Source organism: Lampetra fluviatilis, chromosome 36, assembly GCF_964198595.1.
Source record: "Lampetra fluviatilis chromosome 36, kcLamFluv1.1, whole genome shotgun sequence".
Lineage (NCBI taxonomy): Eukaryota > Metazoa > Chordata > Hyperoartia > Petromyzontiformes > Petromyzontidae > Lampetra > Lampetra fluviatilis.
The window spans coordinates 179,235-192,791 of NC_136310.1; the positions used below are offsets into that span (position 1 = coordinate 179,235).

A 13,557-nucleotide genomic window follows, 5' to 3' on the forward strand; every position below is an offset into this window, starting at 1 on the left:
CCCCCAAGGCTGTGAATGCCAGAATAAAAGAGAGAGTACCTCCTAGTGTCTGTGAATTCGCACACTACACAGGTAAAAGTCTAAAATATATCTGCCAAGAGGTGCCGATGATGAAGCTCCCATTGCTGGTGTTGCTCAGGCAATGAATGGGCGCTGTTGTGTGTGTGGCTCTCAGCCTGGGAAGCCAAGCACAGCGCTGCTGAGATGGAAGGAGATACTTGGGCTCTCAGCCAGGAATTAGACTCCAGGCAAGTCAATTCGTCACTGAACTCTACAAATGAAACCTCCACTCGAATAATTCAGAGTTACGCAATGCTGTGTGGGAAGACCGTTTGCATTTTTTGCTCGCGCGTTAAGATGTGTGTGCTGATAACGTATCCTACTACACATACGCTTCGTACGAACTGGCTATGCACAAGCATTAGGTTTCCATCTTCTTGATTTTCACATTTCCAGTTTTAACTGCGAGTTGCATCAGCAGAGAGTGGCCTGCTAAACAAATGCTGCTCTGCTACCTAATGTTACAGGTGTAATAAAGGTCGTTGAGGCGACTTCTGGAATCCGGTCTTTTATTCAACTTGCATTACAGCTTTCCTTCACGCTGCTGACAGGCAGCGTGAGAGGGATAGATAGAGAGAAGCACTGCCACGTGGCAACCCCGAGCCCCGCTCACACGTGGCCCCTTCCTCCATTCGTTCCCGTTCTGACCACGTGTCGTTCGTCTCCACCCCTATTTAATACCCGGGTCACGTGGTACGTTTCCACCAATCCTGGTTAGCCTCTATGGAATCTTCCAGGCTCCCTCGTAGGCTCCCGGGACCACGCCCCTGACTCATCTCCCCATTGGCTGTGGCCAAAGCCAGCAGAACCAATCCTCTACTTACAGCTGTCACCTTTCCATTACGTCAGGGCCACGCCCCTAGGCTTCCCCCCATTGGCTATGGACCAGGACCGGCAGAGCCAATCATCGTGACGAGTTGTAATCCGTCAACGACCCGGATATAACCTCACATTACACAGGCAAGATCTTCGACCAACACTGGCTGTTTCATTACAGCAAATTTATCCAGAAGACCCATTGGGTGACTGATCGACATGCCATTTATATTTTTATATGGAGAAGCAGACCGCTGTCTGATTATTTATTATCCATTACCTACGTGTTGTTCTACCATTGTATACAAGCGAGCATGTCATGCTGTTCTACCAGTAGATCACACACACACCATAGTCTGTGTAGTCACCTCTAACTCTAAATGTGTCTCGATACTTTGCAAGACTCTTCCACCATGATGCAGGTCACGGTGCCATGCAGAACCACCACACACTGAACTTGGTTTTACTGGCACCTGCAGGATCGTATTGCTGTTAAGGCGCCGTCGGAGTTTGACTGGTGGAGCGTTTGCGAGGAGCTGCCGGCACTAGCGGGACTCCATTGTGCTGGAGAGGAGCTGCAGCAATAACTCTTTGGTTCTTTCGGTAAAGTAACGTAGAAAGAAAATAAATTAAATAATAGAATACGACGTTTCCATTTTACAACACAAGCAATCATCATCAGGTACGAATGAATGAGGAAAAAAACCTAGTAAACTTAGAAATGTAATTCAATACAACACAGAGAGTCGGCTAACATAACAGTCAGCACCTTACCTGGTTGATTACGTTCTTCCAAAGATTGCTAAATTAGAAGTTAAGTGTGAAATTTGAGAGAGAGACAAAACACAGACACGGAGACACAGACAGACACACAAGCAGAGAGAGACAACACAGAGACACACAGAGAGACACACAAGCAGAGAGAGACAACACAGAGACACAGAGAGAAAGAAATCGCTTAAATCCTCCCTGTAGAGGTGGTTTAAACTTGATTTGGAGCTTTCCTGATGATGATTGCTTGTGTTGCAATCGAAACGTCGTATTCTATCATTTAATTTATTTTCTTTCTACGTTACTCTACCGAAAGAACCAAAAAGTAATGCATGCAGTCACGAAAGCTCCAAATCAGGAGTTGCAGCCTTACACAACAGCAGCAGCTGCTGCTGCTTCAGCGAGACGCGGCAGTTGTAGCTGTATTAGTTCCACTCCGTGGAGTCACATAGTAAGATCACTTAGTCAATATTGCCAAGCGACTACGTGTAGGTAGAGTCGTGCTTTAACGATGACCTGGAGGATTTAGGCGCTGTAGCTGCTGTGGTCGTAGTGAAACCGTGGCGTGTGAGTGAGGATGTCCCAGCTTACCGCTGCTGCTGCTGCTGTGTTGCCAGAGAGGAGCTGCGAGGGAGCCGGCTGAGGGAGCAGGAGCTCCGCAGGGAGCAGCAGATAACGCAGCAACAAATGCGGCAAGCGGCGGACGCCACCAGCACGTGAGGAGGAGGAGGAGGGCCTTGGGAGCCACGCGGCGTCCCGCAGGCGCCGCGTGTCGTCTGACGAGCATCGCCGTTGGTAGATCCTCGCTCTTGTTCACAAGCGCGATGGTCCACGTTGCCATGCAACACATCAGGTGTCAAGGTGTCGCTCTCCCTAGGAAGAGGTTTTGTTTGTCTCGGTGGGCTCCAACAGGAAGACACAGAGCACAACGCGGGATTCCGTGAGTCTCGTTGGTGACGAACGCACGCGCGAGTAACAGTCGGCTTTGGCATCCCGAAGTACCACGGCGAGAAGTCCGTGACAGGTTGGAAAAGACTAACAGAGCACGCACCATCGGTCAACCTTCATTCATAACATTTTGAGCATTAAAATATTTAAAGTGGAAATTAAGTGATATAGCGACATAATGTCATAGGCTTTTTCTTTTCGTGCACAACTTGCAAAAGCTCGTGTTATTTCTACCTTTATTGTAATGTTAATTTATTCAGACCTCTTTTAATAATTTATTGCAACATTTACTCTCGCTTGTGAGCAGGCCACTGGTCAGGACATGAAAACCCGTCCGTTCAGACCCAGTAAAGCAGAGGGAGGAGGCCCCGTGCTGAAGGAAAAGCCAAAGGGCCAACGCAGACTGGGGCTGACGGTTCAGGGCCGCTCCTTTTCCAGCAAGCCCAACGTCATAGCCTTCAAGGTGGGCATCCCAGTGACACTGTGCAGGGCACCTGTTGGCCTTGCCACACACAGCATTTGCCAGGTCCTAATCAAGCCACAACGGTGGCTCGGCTCTGCTGTTGGCACTCGCGGTGCGCAGTGAAGGGTGATTGGTGCTTGCTTACCCGGCCCGTGATACGTATTTTATTTTCCACACACGCTTACGTGAGTGCTTTAAACTATACATATCGCGGCCTGTTTGTAGCCTTGTTTGTCTGCTTTGAAACTGTGCAATGCCTTGTTTCTTAAACACAAGCCACGGTTATTTGCCTTCTTACTTATTTCTGTTCTGAAGGGCGATTGCTCAAATGTTGGCTCATTATTTGTTATTTAAAAATGCAGTATTTACTATTAATGGCAGCAGTATTTTTCTACCTGTTCTTCATGTAAGTCGGATGTACTTATTATTTGGGTCTTTCGGTAAAGCCACATAGATAGAAATAATAATAATGTTTGAATTCCTGCAGTCACAAAAGCTTTAAGTCCGATGTACTTATTTACTGCAGAAGTATATAACCCTATGTTACGTGTGCTTTTGAGCAGCAACATCCCGATGCTAAGACATTACCTGCAAATGATTCAATTTGGATTACACGTAGCAGCATTGCCCCCTCCTGTGATAACTTAGCAGGACCCTCTTGAAAAAGAGTCTTGGGACTCGGTTAATCTTTCCTGGGTAAACAAGCGATGTAATAATTTAGAGGTATGACTGGTCAAGCATATCAGATAGATACAATTAGCACATGACTATTTTCTGTATTAAACACTATTCTTATGTTGCTGTCTTCCCAGAACTTTTATGTTGGTAAAATATACAAGTTGAAAGTGGTTCTCACCAACGTGTCTTACACCAGCAACTTCTGCCGCTACAAGGGCATGAGCGAACATCTGGAGGACTACGTCAGTGTGCGGTTCGTAAAGCCAGAGGCACCTTCCAGTGCGGAGAGGTCGAGAGAGCGCTGTGCCTGTGTTCACGCTCTCGGTGTGAATGCAGCCGTCACAGCCTGGCCGTTCTCTCCATTCCTGGCAGTTACTTTTAATTACAACCGGGTGGGAGCTCATCAGTGTTTAATCATGACTGGGAATTCTGATGATAAGATGTTGAAGGGAGATGTGACCAAGATGATTCTACAAAGGAAAATGAAAGGGGAAAAAAGAAGGGAAGAGGAAGGGAAGAGTCGGTGGGAGAATGTGACCAATAGGATGGAACTGTCCGCGAGAAACGGTGAAGACGTAACACGTGGAGAGCAGCCGCCTTGCGCATCGACCCTCCATTATGAGGACGACACGAGATAGGTGGCTCATCGAGACTGCACGTTTACTGTGCAAGGGAAGCTTGGGTGCAAAGGAGAACTGCCGTTTAAGTCTAAATCGCAAATCCGATGCTAGCAGGCAGTGTTATGTAAGTAAATCTGATCAAGCAAGAAAACAATGAGATGCTAATTCTAGATTGGAAGCTTTCGGGACTGCAAGGATTCATATTCTTAGGTTTTTTTCGGTAAAGTCACGTAGGTAAAAAAATTTAAAATACAATTCATAAAAGTAAAATAAAATCAAAATCACGACGTTTCGGAGGCAACACAAGCTTCCATCTTCAGGTGGAATGAGATGCTAATTTCAAGAATAATACACAACCCTGCTGAATATTTAAAACCGGACTGGATGCCGTGCAATGCGTGTAACGTGTGCCCCGCCAGGTTCAAGCCTCCGGGACAGATGTCTGCAGGAATGTCCTTTGAGCTGATGGTGACCTTCGAGGCGACAGTGAGTGCCAGCAGCCACACGGGGAGGGCTTCTGACGGAGCGCAGGAGCAATCGGCTCTCGGCGTGTCCATCGCTCCGCGAGTCATCCTCGCTCTCACAGGTTGTTGGTGGAGCGTTCCTTCACCTGGGGAGAACGACTTCGACCACAGGGACCAGGCACCAAGGGGGGCTTTGTTTGCATGCTCATTCAGCTGGCAGAACAAGCCCATATTTACCGTTCGCTGGGAGGACAAATAGATGTTTTGGCCAATTGGCATTCTTCCAAAAACAAGACCAGTCAGTTGAAAGTTCTTCAGGAAAGGAAGCCAGCTGGCTGAAATGTTTAGACTTTTAATTATTGTTAGTGATGGCCAAGACCCTGTTGTTATTTTCAGTGAGTCCTGTTACTCTATTCAGATTACACACATTTATAATTTATAGTAATTAGAATCACGGTGAATCCTATGCAGTGCGTTCATTACTTGTCACTGATTAAAAGATTGAATGAACAAAGGCTCCTATTCCATAATTAGTGCTGTTTTTCAACAAAGACATCAGTTGGGCTGTTCTTTTCAGAATATAAATGTTGGTGCATTTATATTGGACCATTATAAAGTCACAAATGATTGAGCACACACTGAAATACTTCACCACCATGGTCATTAACAAACACTGCCTGACTTTTTTTCCACCTATGAGGCAGTGTTTGTTAATGACGATGGTGGGAAAGTATTTTCAGCCTACGCCAAACTGGCCCATGAAATGTTACAAACGATTGCCTCTCTCGAACAGAAAAACGAGGACCTGAATGGAGAGCTGCAGTTTGCAGCTCAGAGCGGACCCTTCACAGTGCCAGTGCAGTGCACAACGAAGAAATGTGACGTGAGTACAGCGCAAGGCTCTGCTAAGGGAAGACCGTGGCTGACGGGGATCTATGAGCCAGCACGGGCTGAAGGAATGACGATGATAGACGTGGTGTCCGCTGCCAGCAGGCACTGATACCGGCGATGGCACTGCGTGCGTGTATTGTGCAGGTGACGGTGGACAGGTCCAAGATTGACTTTGGCACCCACGTGGTCGGAGAGACCATAAGGAGGACCTTCACGTTGGTGAACCGGGGCGCTCTCGGGACCAGGTTCCGTTTCGTGAAGGCAGACTATGAAGAGGCACAAGAGGTCCGGGCAGCACCACGTGTGCGTGTGGTAGTGCCAGCCCACAGCAAGGCCCTGCAAGCACACACACTCCCATAGGGCTGTTGTCTCCGTCAATCGCCTCTACTCACAGGCCAGCCACAGATAAATTTCGATTTAAAGCTTTCGTGACTGCAGGGATTCATCTTCTTTGTTCTTTCGGTAAAGTCACGTAGAAGGGAAATAATAAAATAAAAACTCTCCAGTAATAATGTGGCTGGTCCTCCAGAACAGACCGTACAACGTACAATGACACGATGCCGATTCACAAATACGAAGGAGACATCACAGCGATGATACACTCCCCTACTCCTGACACGGTTATCTGGCTTGCCCACCTGAATGTGAAGTTGTTGCTCGACATCTACATCAGCAGCCGTACGAAAGAAGATCGGCAAGTCGACTCCGCTCCACGTCCTCCTCTAGCCCGTGCCGTGCCCCTCTAGCCCCTCTTTCTATCCCATCAGACAGAAGCTGCTTGGTTATGGTTGGGTCGTGTATTTTATAACCTGAATGTCCATTAGAGGTGTTTGGGTTGGATTACGTTCATGTGAATGTGTCATTCAACCCGCCAGCACCCAACAGCCAATTATTGAGGTTCGTCACGTCAACGAAACGTGCCAATTCGTTACTGGTACAGCACTAACCAGTGTCTTGGAGAATAAAACCACAACATTTACAATTCGAGTACGACGTTTCGCCAGTAATTACAACTAGCATCATCAGGCGACAGCCAGACTTTTGGAAAAATCCTGTTACAATGGATATCGATTACATGTCGGGTTAGTCATAGGCTACTCAACATCCAGTATGCATGCATGTACATTCTTCCGATTTTGGGTACAAGAAATCGCAATACCTTTTGCCTGCTCAGTGTCAATCACTATCGACGTATGGCGCATGCAGTTAAAGAGGCATGCAGTTGTAGAAGCTGTAGTACTGAATATAGCCACGAGATGGCAACATGTAGCCATGTACTGGATTGTCTGAGCTTAGGAGTTATGTTTTGACTTAACTTTCTTGACTGCAGGAATTCATATTCTTGGTTCTTTCTGTAAAGTCACGTAGATAGAAAATACAAAATAAAAACGTCTTATTTCTTTCTTTATTATCTACGTGACTTTACCGAAAGAACCAATATTACTTAGGAGTTATGGTTTAGTGAAGATGTAGGGCGCACCTAAAGCTCGTGTTAAAAGAGGGCCCCTGTGAGGGAAATAGCCTCCACTCTGCTGTCCTGCGTGGCCCAATCCCAGAGGCGAGTTATTTGCGGCGGACAGCAGCGACACGCGGGGCAGAGTGGAAGGTCGGGGAGCGAACTCTGCAGTAGAGTCCCGGAATGAGACTGGGAGAGAAACTGAGCTGGGTCATTGCTCATCCCGGGAAACGTTGAGTACACTTCTTAGGGCGCTGCAACAGGACAGGATGAATCAGCGACAGAATGAATGACATTATGTTCATGTTCGCAATCTTTATAAGACAAACATTGAGTCCTCCTACTTTATCGAGGGCGATATTGGCATAGGAAATGCATTATGATTGAGTTATCTTGGTGTGAGTGGCGTGAAACAAACCCCCCTCTCAATATCATCAGGCCAGCCGATCGGTGAACTCGTGTTACCTTTTAGGTCTTGTGTAGTGCACTGCAGCCTCTAATACTGTTACGGGATGATCTTCATTTGAGAAGGGGCGTGATTAACACACAAACACCAGCAGGAGATCTCTAAGACCTCAGCCTTGGGATCTCCGTTTAAGATCGCCATGACTCACCCAGTTGGTCCGACTGCCTTTCACGATCCTCCCATTCCAATGCGACTTGTGGCCGATGCAATCCGTGTCCGTACCGACATTCATATACAGCACAGTAGTGTTACCCTTCGCTCATACTCATGTTCACATACTTATTCAGGCCTCTGTGGCCCTTAATCTTGACTGCTTTCACCACGTCACCGTGACCGACGTGCGTGATGTCACAACAAATGTTTGACCCGCATACAAGTTCAAGCAAGCCTGACTTTATTCATGACAATGTCAAAACTCATCTTTAGAGTATGCTTGTGTTAAACGAATCCTGTTGAAATGATGCACTCCCAGAGGGTCCTATAGCGGAGAGGATGTTTTATTTTTAGTTGGAGGGACAACTATGGGAAGCAGGAGTATGTATGCTTTACCATTTTAAAATCATGAACTTTGACTTCGTGTGCGAAGAATTTGTGAATTCCGTTGAAAACAGTAAAATGTTCACATTTATTTGACATATTTATAAACATTTAAGGAACCCATAATTGTGTGACCTCGATGAGGACCATCCAGCATCTCTTCTCAAAGACCAATTTAAAATATATTTTAACACCGTTGCTGAGAACAGGCCCCGAGCGTCAAGTGACCAGCAACAAACATCACTATCAAAGTTATAATAGATGACAGTTGACATGTTTCTTGAATTATGCGAGTCTATAAGAGCTTGGGAAAAGAGGCAATGGAAAGCAATTGCAAAGTGGATAGATAAATATGACGAGACGCAGAAGGAGCAGTGTTGTGTGCTGCAGTGTGGTGATCGTACACAGCATGGATGAGACTAAAGTCGGGTTGACAGATTATATTCGATTTAAATGTGTACAAACACAACGGAACCTCGTTCACATGAAGTAGCAATATCTAACACAATGTCAGTCTAAATCTTTGTTTCTTGTACTTAAATGTGTAATTTCCAAGCTAAACATGATTTTAAAAGCTTTTCTGAACGGGCGATTAAATGACGCATACAAAAGCGGGTTTATCGTAGAATTAATGTAGCCAAGCCACACTACAATATTCCAAACCAGAGGATCTGTCTGAAAATCATTAACTGGATCAATTAAACTCGCTACAAAATTTGGTAACCAAAAAAACAGAAAGCCGCCCATGATGATACCCAGGGTCTTGGTAGCGTTGTGCTCTCGCTTCATGAGGGCCCACTGGTTCTGCCTCTCGTCCCGGTTCAACTGCAGGGCAACACTGGCAGCGCTGACTTGCCGTGCCTGTCTGCGTGCCACCCGATAGATCTTGGCATACGTCGTTATCATTATTGCCATTGGAGTTATAAACGCGCAGCATGTGTCCACATAGGCAAACCATACATTCTTGACGATGGCACAGGTATCTGCACAGATGCGACTCTGTACCATTTCCTCTATGCCAATGATGTTCCAGCCCAATAAGAACGGAGCAAAGTATACCAATGGACAAGTCCAGCAAATAATTAACATGAACGCCACGGTATTGTTGGTTACTCTTGAAGGGTAATGCAGCGGGTCGCATATTGCAATGTAACGATCAAACGCTACGCAGCTTAGGTGGAGGATGGACACGGTTGAGAAAATGTAATCCAATGAGCAATGTAACTTGCAGAATAATGCCCCGTAAAACCAGCAGCTATGCACTGTGCGCATCATGCTAAAGGGCATGACAACCAAGCCGACCAGCAGGTCTGCTGCAGCCAACGATAACGTTAGACTGTTGGTGTGGCTCTGCAATTGCTTAAAATACATTATAGAAGCGATGACAAGCATATTGCCTAATATTGTGGAAATAATAAAAAATAACAAAACTCCTTGCACCACTAAACCGTGTGTATAGGATAAATGTGGTGTAGTACAATTTAAATTGTAATACGTGATGATACATTTGATCAATGTGCTGTTCATTTCAGAATTATTAACCAAGTCTACACTTTTGCTGCAACTAACAAATTGACTTGGTGTTGTATCACGTAATGCACTGAAGTATTGTAGTGTTAAATTTTACTGGGCAATATAATGAATTAATTTCAACTGCTGACAATTAAAACAAAATAAAAAATAACAATTGGGGTATTTAATTGCATTTGCTATGGCTCCACGTTCAACTGTCTATCACTGTACCCGCTCAATGTTACATATGTTTTGTAAGCCATATATTCATCTTCAATGTATACAAAAAAAATCTGAAACGCAAAATGAAACATATTAACATCATTTGCATTATTATCCACAAACTTCCAGGTTTTTACCTTTTTACGTAAAAGATATTAATTCATGTGGCCGCATTCATTAAAAGTACCCATAACACAGGTTGAAACCTCTGCTGTAGATTCTCTAGGGTTGAGAATCTATAGATTCTATCACATGCAATACATCCTTGGTACATTCTGAGCAATTGTTCTGATACCTTATAACAAAATAAAGTGTGTTCATTAGTAGTTATTTCACCCTGTGAGTACATAGACTTTCATATTTTACGTATAGACTCCTTACATAATCTTAGTGTCTCTTACCATTTCATTCCGATAATCTGTATTTGAATCTGTCCGATGACAGTGATGCTGGTGATGAGGTTGATATCCTTGCCTTGATTCTGGGTGAAGAGAAATAATTGTTTGATAATTCTGAGTAAGATGTTCTCGAAACGGCATGGACTGTACAGGTCGAGGTCGGTGATGTCGTTCGCACCAGCTCTAGAAACTCCACATTCCTATGGCAGGGGCTAATATATTCATAGGACAACCACTGATGACTTCCCAACAAAGTTGTACTCATTTCCTCAACTTCAGAGGGATGACGGACTGAGTCTAACCCCAACCAAGATGTGAGCTCCTCACCTTCCAATGGCGAGCTGCTCACTCTGCCACAGAGCTGCCTGGTCGGTGATTGCAGGGTGCAGCTTTCTGGAACTTTGATCAATTTCTCACGGATCGGTTTGTCTGCTGATTACTAAAAGTGTATTGATTGAGGCTGCATCCTGTCACACATATAAACATTCACTTTTTATAAACGCAGGCACTGTGATATAACTAATCTTTAAAGGTTATCACGTTATTTGCTGATTTATTGGAGAATCTATATTGGCTCTGTATCAGCTTGCATTGCATTTTTTTAGTTAAGATATTTTACTTACATACATTCGAAAGATCGAACATCTGGTTTGCAATTGCATCCAGTGTCAGTTAACACAAAGCAAACATGTAATAACACGTATACACACATTTCTATAACGTAATCATTGGTATTATTTTGTTAAGTCGGAAAACAATGAGAAATGCACTCCAACAACACATTAATTATTGCCAAATATGTACGTGCAAATATATAATCTCTAAACAATAACGAAGTTTGTTGTTATTTTTTTTCGGTGAATGTGATCAGCATAAATTCGTAAGACCAATACTTTTTTGACAACAATACAAATTTGATTTACATTGCGGCTAAATGGTTCTGCATTTTTTTAATTGTATTCTGCTTTTTAGATAGAGGCAGTCAGTCATCGGCAGAGGAGAAGAGCAAGGTTCTGGACTTTACATGGGCAGGGAGTCAACAGCACCGATGGATGGGGGAAGGGAATTCTAGACTGTGGGCAGCAGAGGAGAATGAGTGACCTTCCACTGAGTGAAGGTCATTCACTGAGTGAAGGTCATTCATTAGAGATTTCAGCAGAAAATCGTGTTTTTTGGAGCGAAGAGTGCGTGGAGGGGAGTAGCGTGAGACGAGACGAGAAACGTCTGAGAATGCATGGAGGATGATACAGTGAGATGAGAGGGGAGAGTCGGGCAGAGGCGAGTCCATGAAGGATCTTGAAATTGATCTGGGATTGGAATGAGAGCCATCAGAGGGATTTGGGTATGGGGTGGTGTTGCCATTTTTACTGGTCCGGGTGAGGAATCTGGCAGCCGAATGTTTTATTCAAAATGCGATGAAGGTATGGGTGATGGACACATTTGTAGTTGGGATAAGGCGGTGGCAGTTACAGGAGATGTCACCCTCATGTAGGAGTGAGTTCTACAGAGCTAAGATGTGGGAAGAAAACGAGAACCCAGGATGAGTGACAAGTCTAACGTGTTGCATACTATTTGGAGACGTTATTGGAGGTTAATGTGTTATTATGAAGTAAAGGAGGACTTCCATTTTGACAGCATTTATCCTGTAGTAGTTAGAACCAATCTAAGATGAGACCATGCCCAAGCAAAATGATAGAGTAGGCAGTGAAGCTTGGTTCATAGAGACAGTGGAGATGCAGTGTTGGGTGTCATCAACATATAACTCATAGTGGACATTAAAACTGGAGATGATTTGCCAAGAGGGAGGAGATATATTGAGTAGATCGGGGGCCGAGAGTGGAGCCTCGTCGGACAGCATAGCAGAGGAGTTCCGAGAGGAAGACAAGAGACAGTTCGTGAAATTAAAACGTAGGAGTGGTTCGAAAGGTTGGAGCAGCTCGGAGAGAGGTGTGCCAGAGATACCTCCATCGTCTTGGGAGATGCTTAGGCCACGGAGAAGCTCAAGGATGATGCAGTGATCTATTGTGTGCAAATCAGCAGAATACTAACAAGAATAATAATGGAGTTGCAACCAAGGAATGAAATAGGTCAAACAGGGCATCCTGGATGGTTTGTTGCATTGTGGGATTGCGAGTGGTGGAAATGGCTTGAAGAGGCCTCCACAGAGCAGTCGATTGACCGTGGATGATGATGGGGGATTTTTATTGTAACAATTTAGTGTTTGAACCTTTCAACATAAACTGATTCTATAAGCACTGAAAAACATTTTGACGTAGTGATCATTATTTATCTAGTAAAGGTTAATCCGTGCAAATGTGAAACATTTAAATGTACTGACGAGGTAGATGGACTTACCTTAGAGTGTTTAGGTAAACGTACCCACCCACTTTACGATACTTCAAATATCCTGCCTCAGCTCTGGCAAATCATGGGACACGTCCTGCCTATTATATACGTTATGATATTCTCAAGTGAATAGTTTGATGGCCTGTGCAGATGACACCAATTAAAACCTAACAACTCCAAATATGAAAGCAGTGCAATTTGTAAAATAATGAGATAGCACAATACGTCGGAATAATTACACATACTTTATAATTAAACTTGTGCTTTTCCCCCAATATAAAATCTGTCAGAAATAAAATCACAAATGACAATGTACATATAAGCTGACACTTCTCAAGCCACTTTGTAATGTGGATTTATGTAGATTCTTTCGATGGACATATCTCAAAATGCAATGACAATGGTATTAGCAAGTATAACTTAATTCACATTCATAATAGAGGTTTTGGAGTAGATCGCGTAAATATATAAATGTGTCGTTAAAACCCGCCACCACCCGACACAGCCAACTAGTAAGGGTTGTCACGTAAACAGAACGTGGCCAATTCGTCACTAGTACAGCACACCGGTGTGTTGGAGAGCCAAGCCACAACATTTACAATCTGAGTACGACGTTTCGCCAGTAATTACAACCAGCTTCATCAGGCGACAGCCAGATTTGTGGAGAAGTCCTAATTTAAAGGCGTAGATGTGTTGACGACCTTTCTGCGCTCTTGCACAATGTGGGGGAGAGATTACTGAGGCAACGTACATTATGCATGTGCATGATGCGAGCCCTTTCAACTTGTCCTTCCTGTCTATTGTGTTTAATAAAATATCCCTACCTTATTGAAGTATGCTGCCCTTTGTAGGCATGCATTTAAATAATGTTTTATTTGATAATTCGCTTCCACGCAGCACTAAGGCGGT

General features: G+C 44.4%; 1 protein-coding gene and 1 pseudogene across 1 annotated transcript; one reads left to right on the plus strand and one right to left on the minus strand.

Moving 5' to 3' along the window:
- Positions 1–3,188: 3,188 nt before the first annotated feature.
- On the plus strand, positions 3,189–8,117 carry LOC144945137 (cilia- and flagella-associated protein 74-like). The gene is made up of 6 exons (XM_078873421.1): positions 3,189–3,243; positions 3,871–3,989; positions 4,776–4,842; positions 5,614–5,703; positions 5,856–5,996; positions 8,106–8,117. The coding sequence occupies exons 2-6, from the start codon at positions 3,955–3,957 to the stop codon at positions 8,115–8,117; spliced, it is 345 nt and encodes a 114-aa protein (XP_078729547.1). The 5' UTR covers positions 3,189–3,243; positions 3,871–3,954.
- Positions 8,118–8,680: 563 nt separating this feature from the next.
- On the minus strand, positions 8,681–9,697 carry LOC144945153 (trace amine-associated receptor 365 pseudogene; annotated as a pseudogene).
- Positions 9,698–13,557: the final 3,860 nt, after the last annotated feature.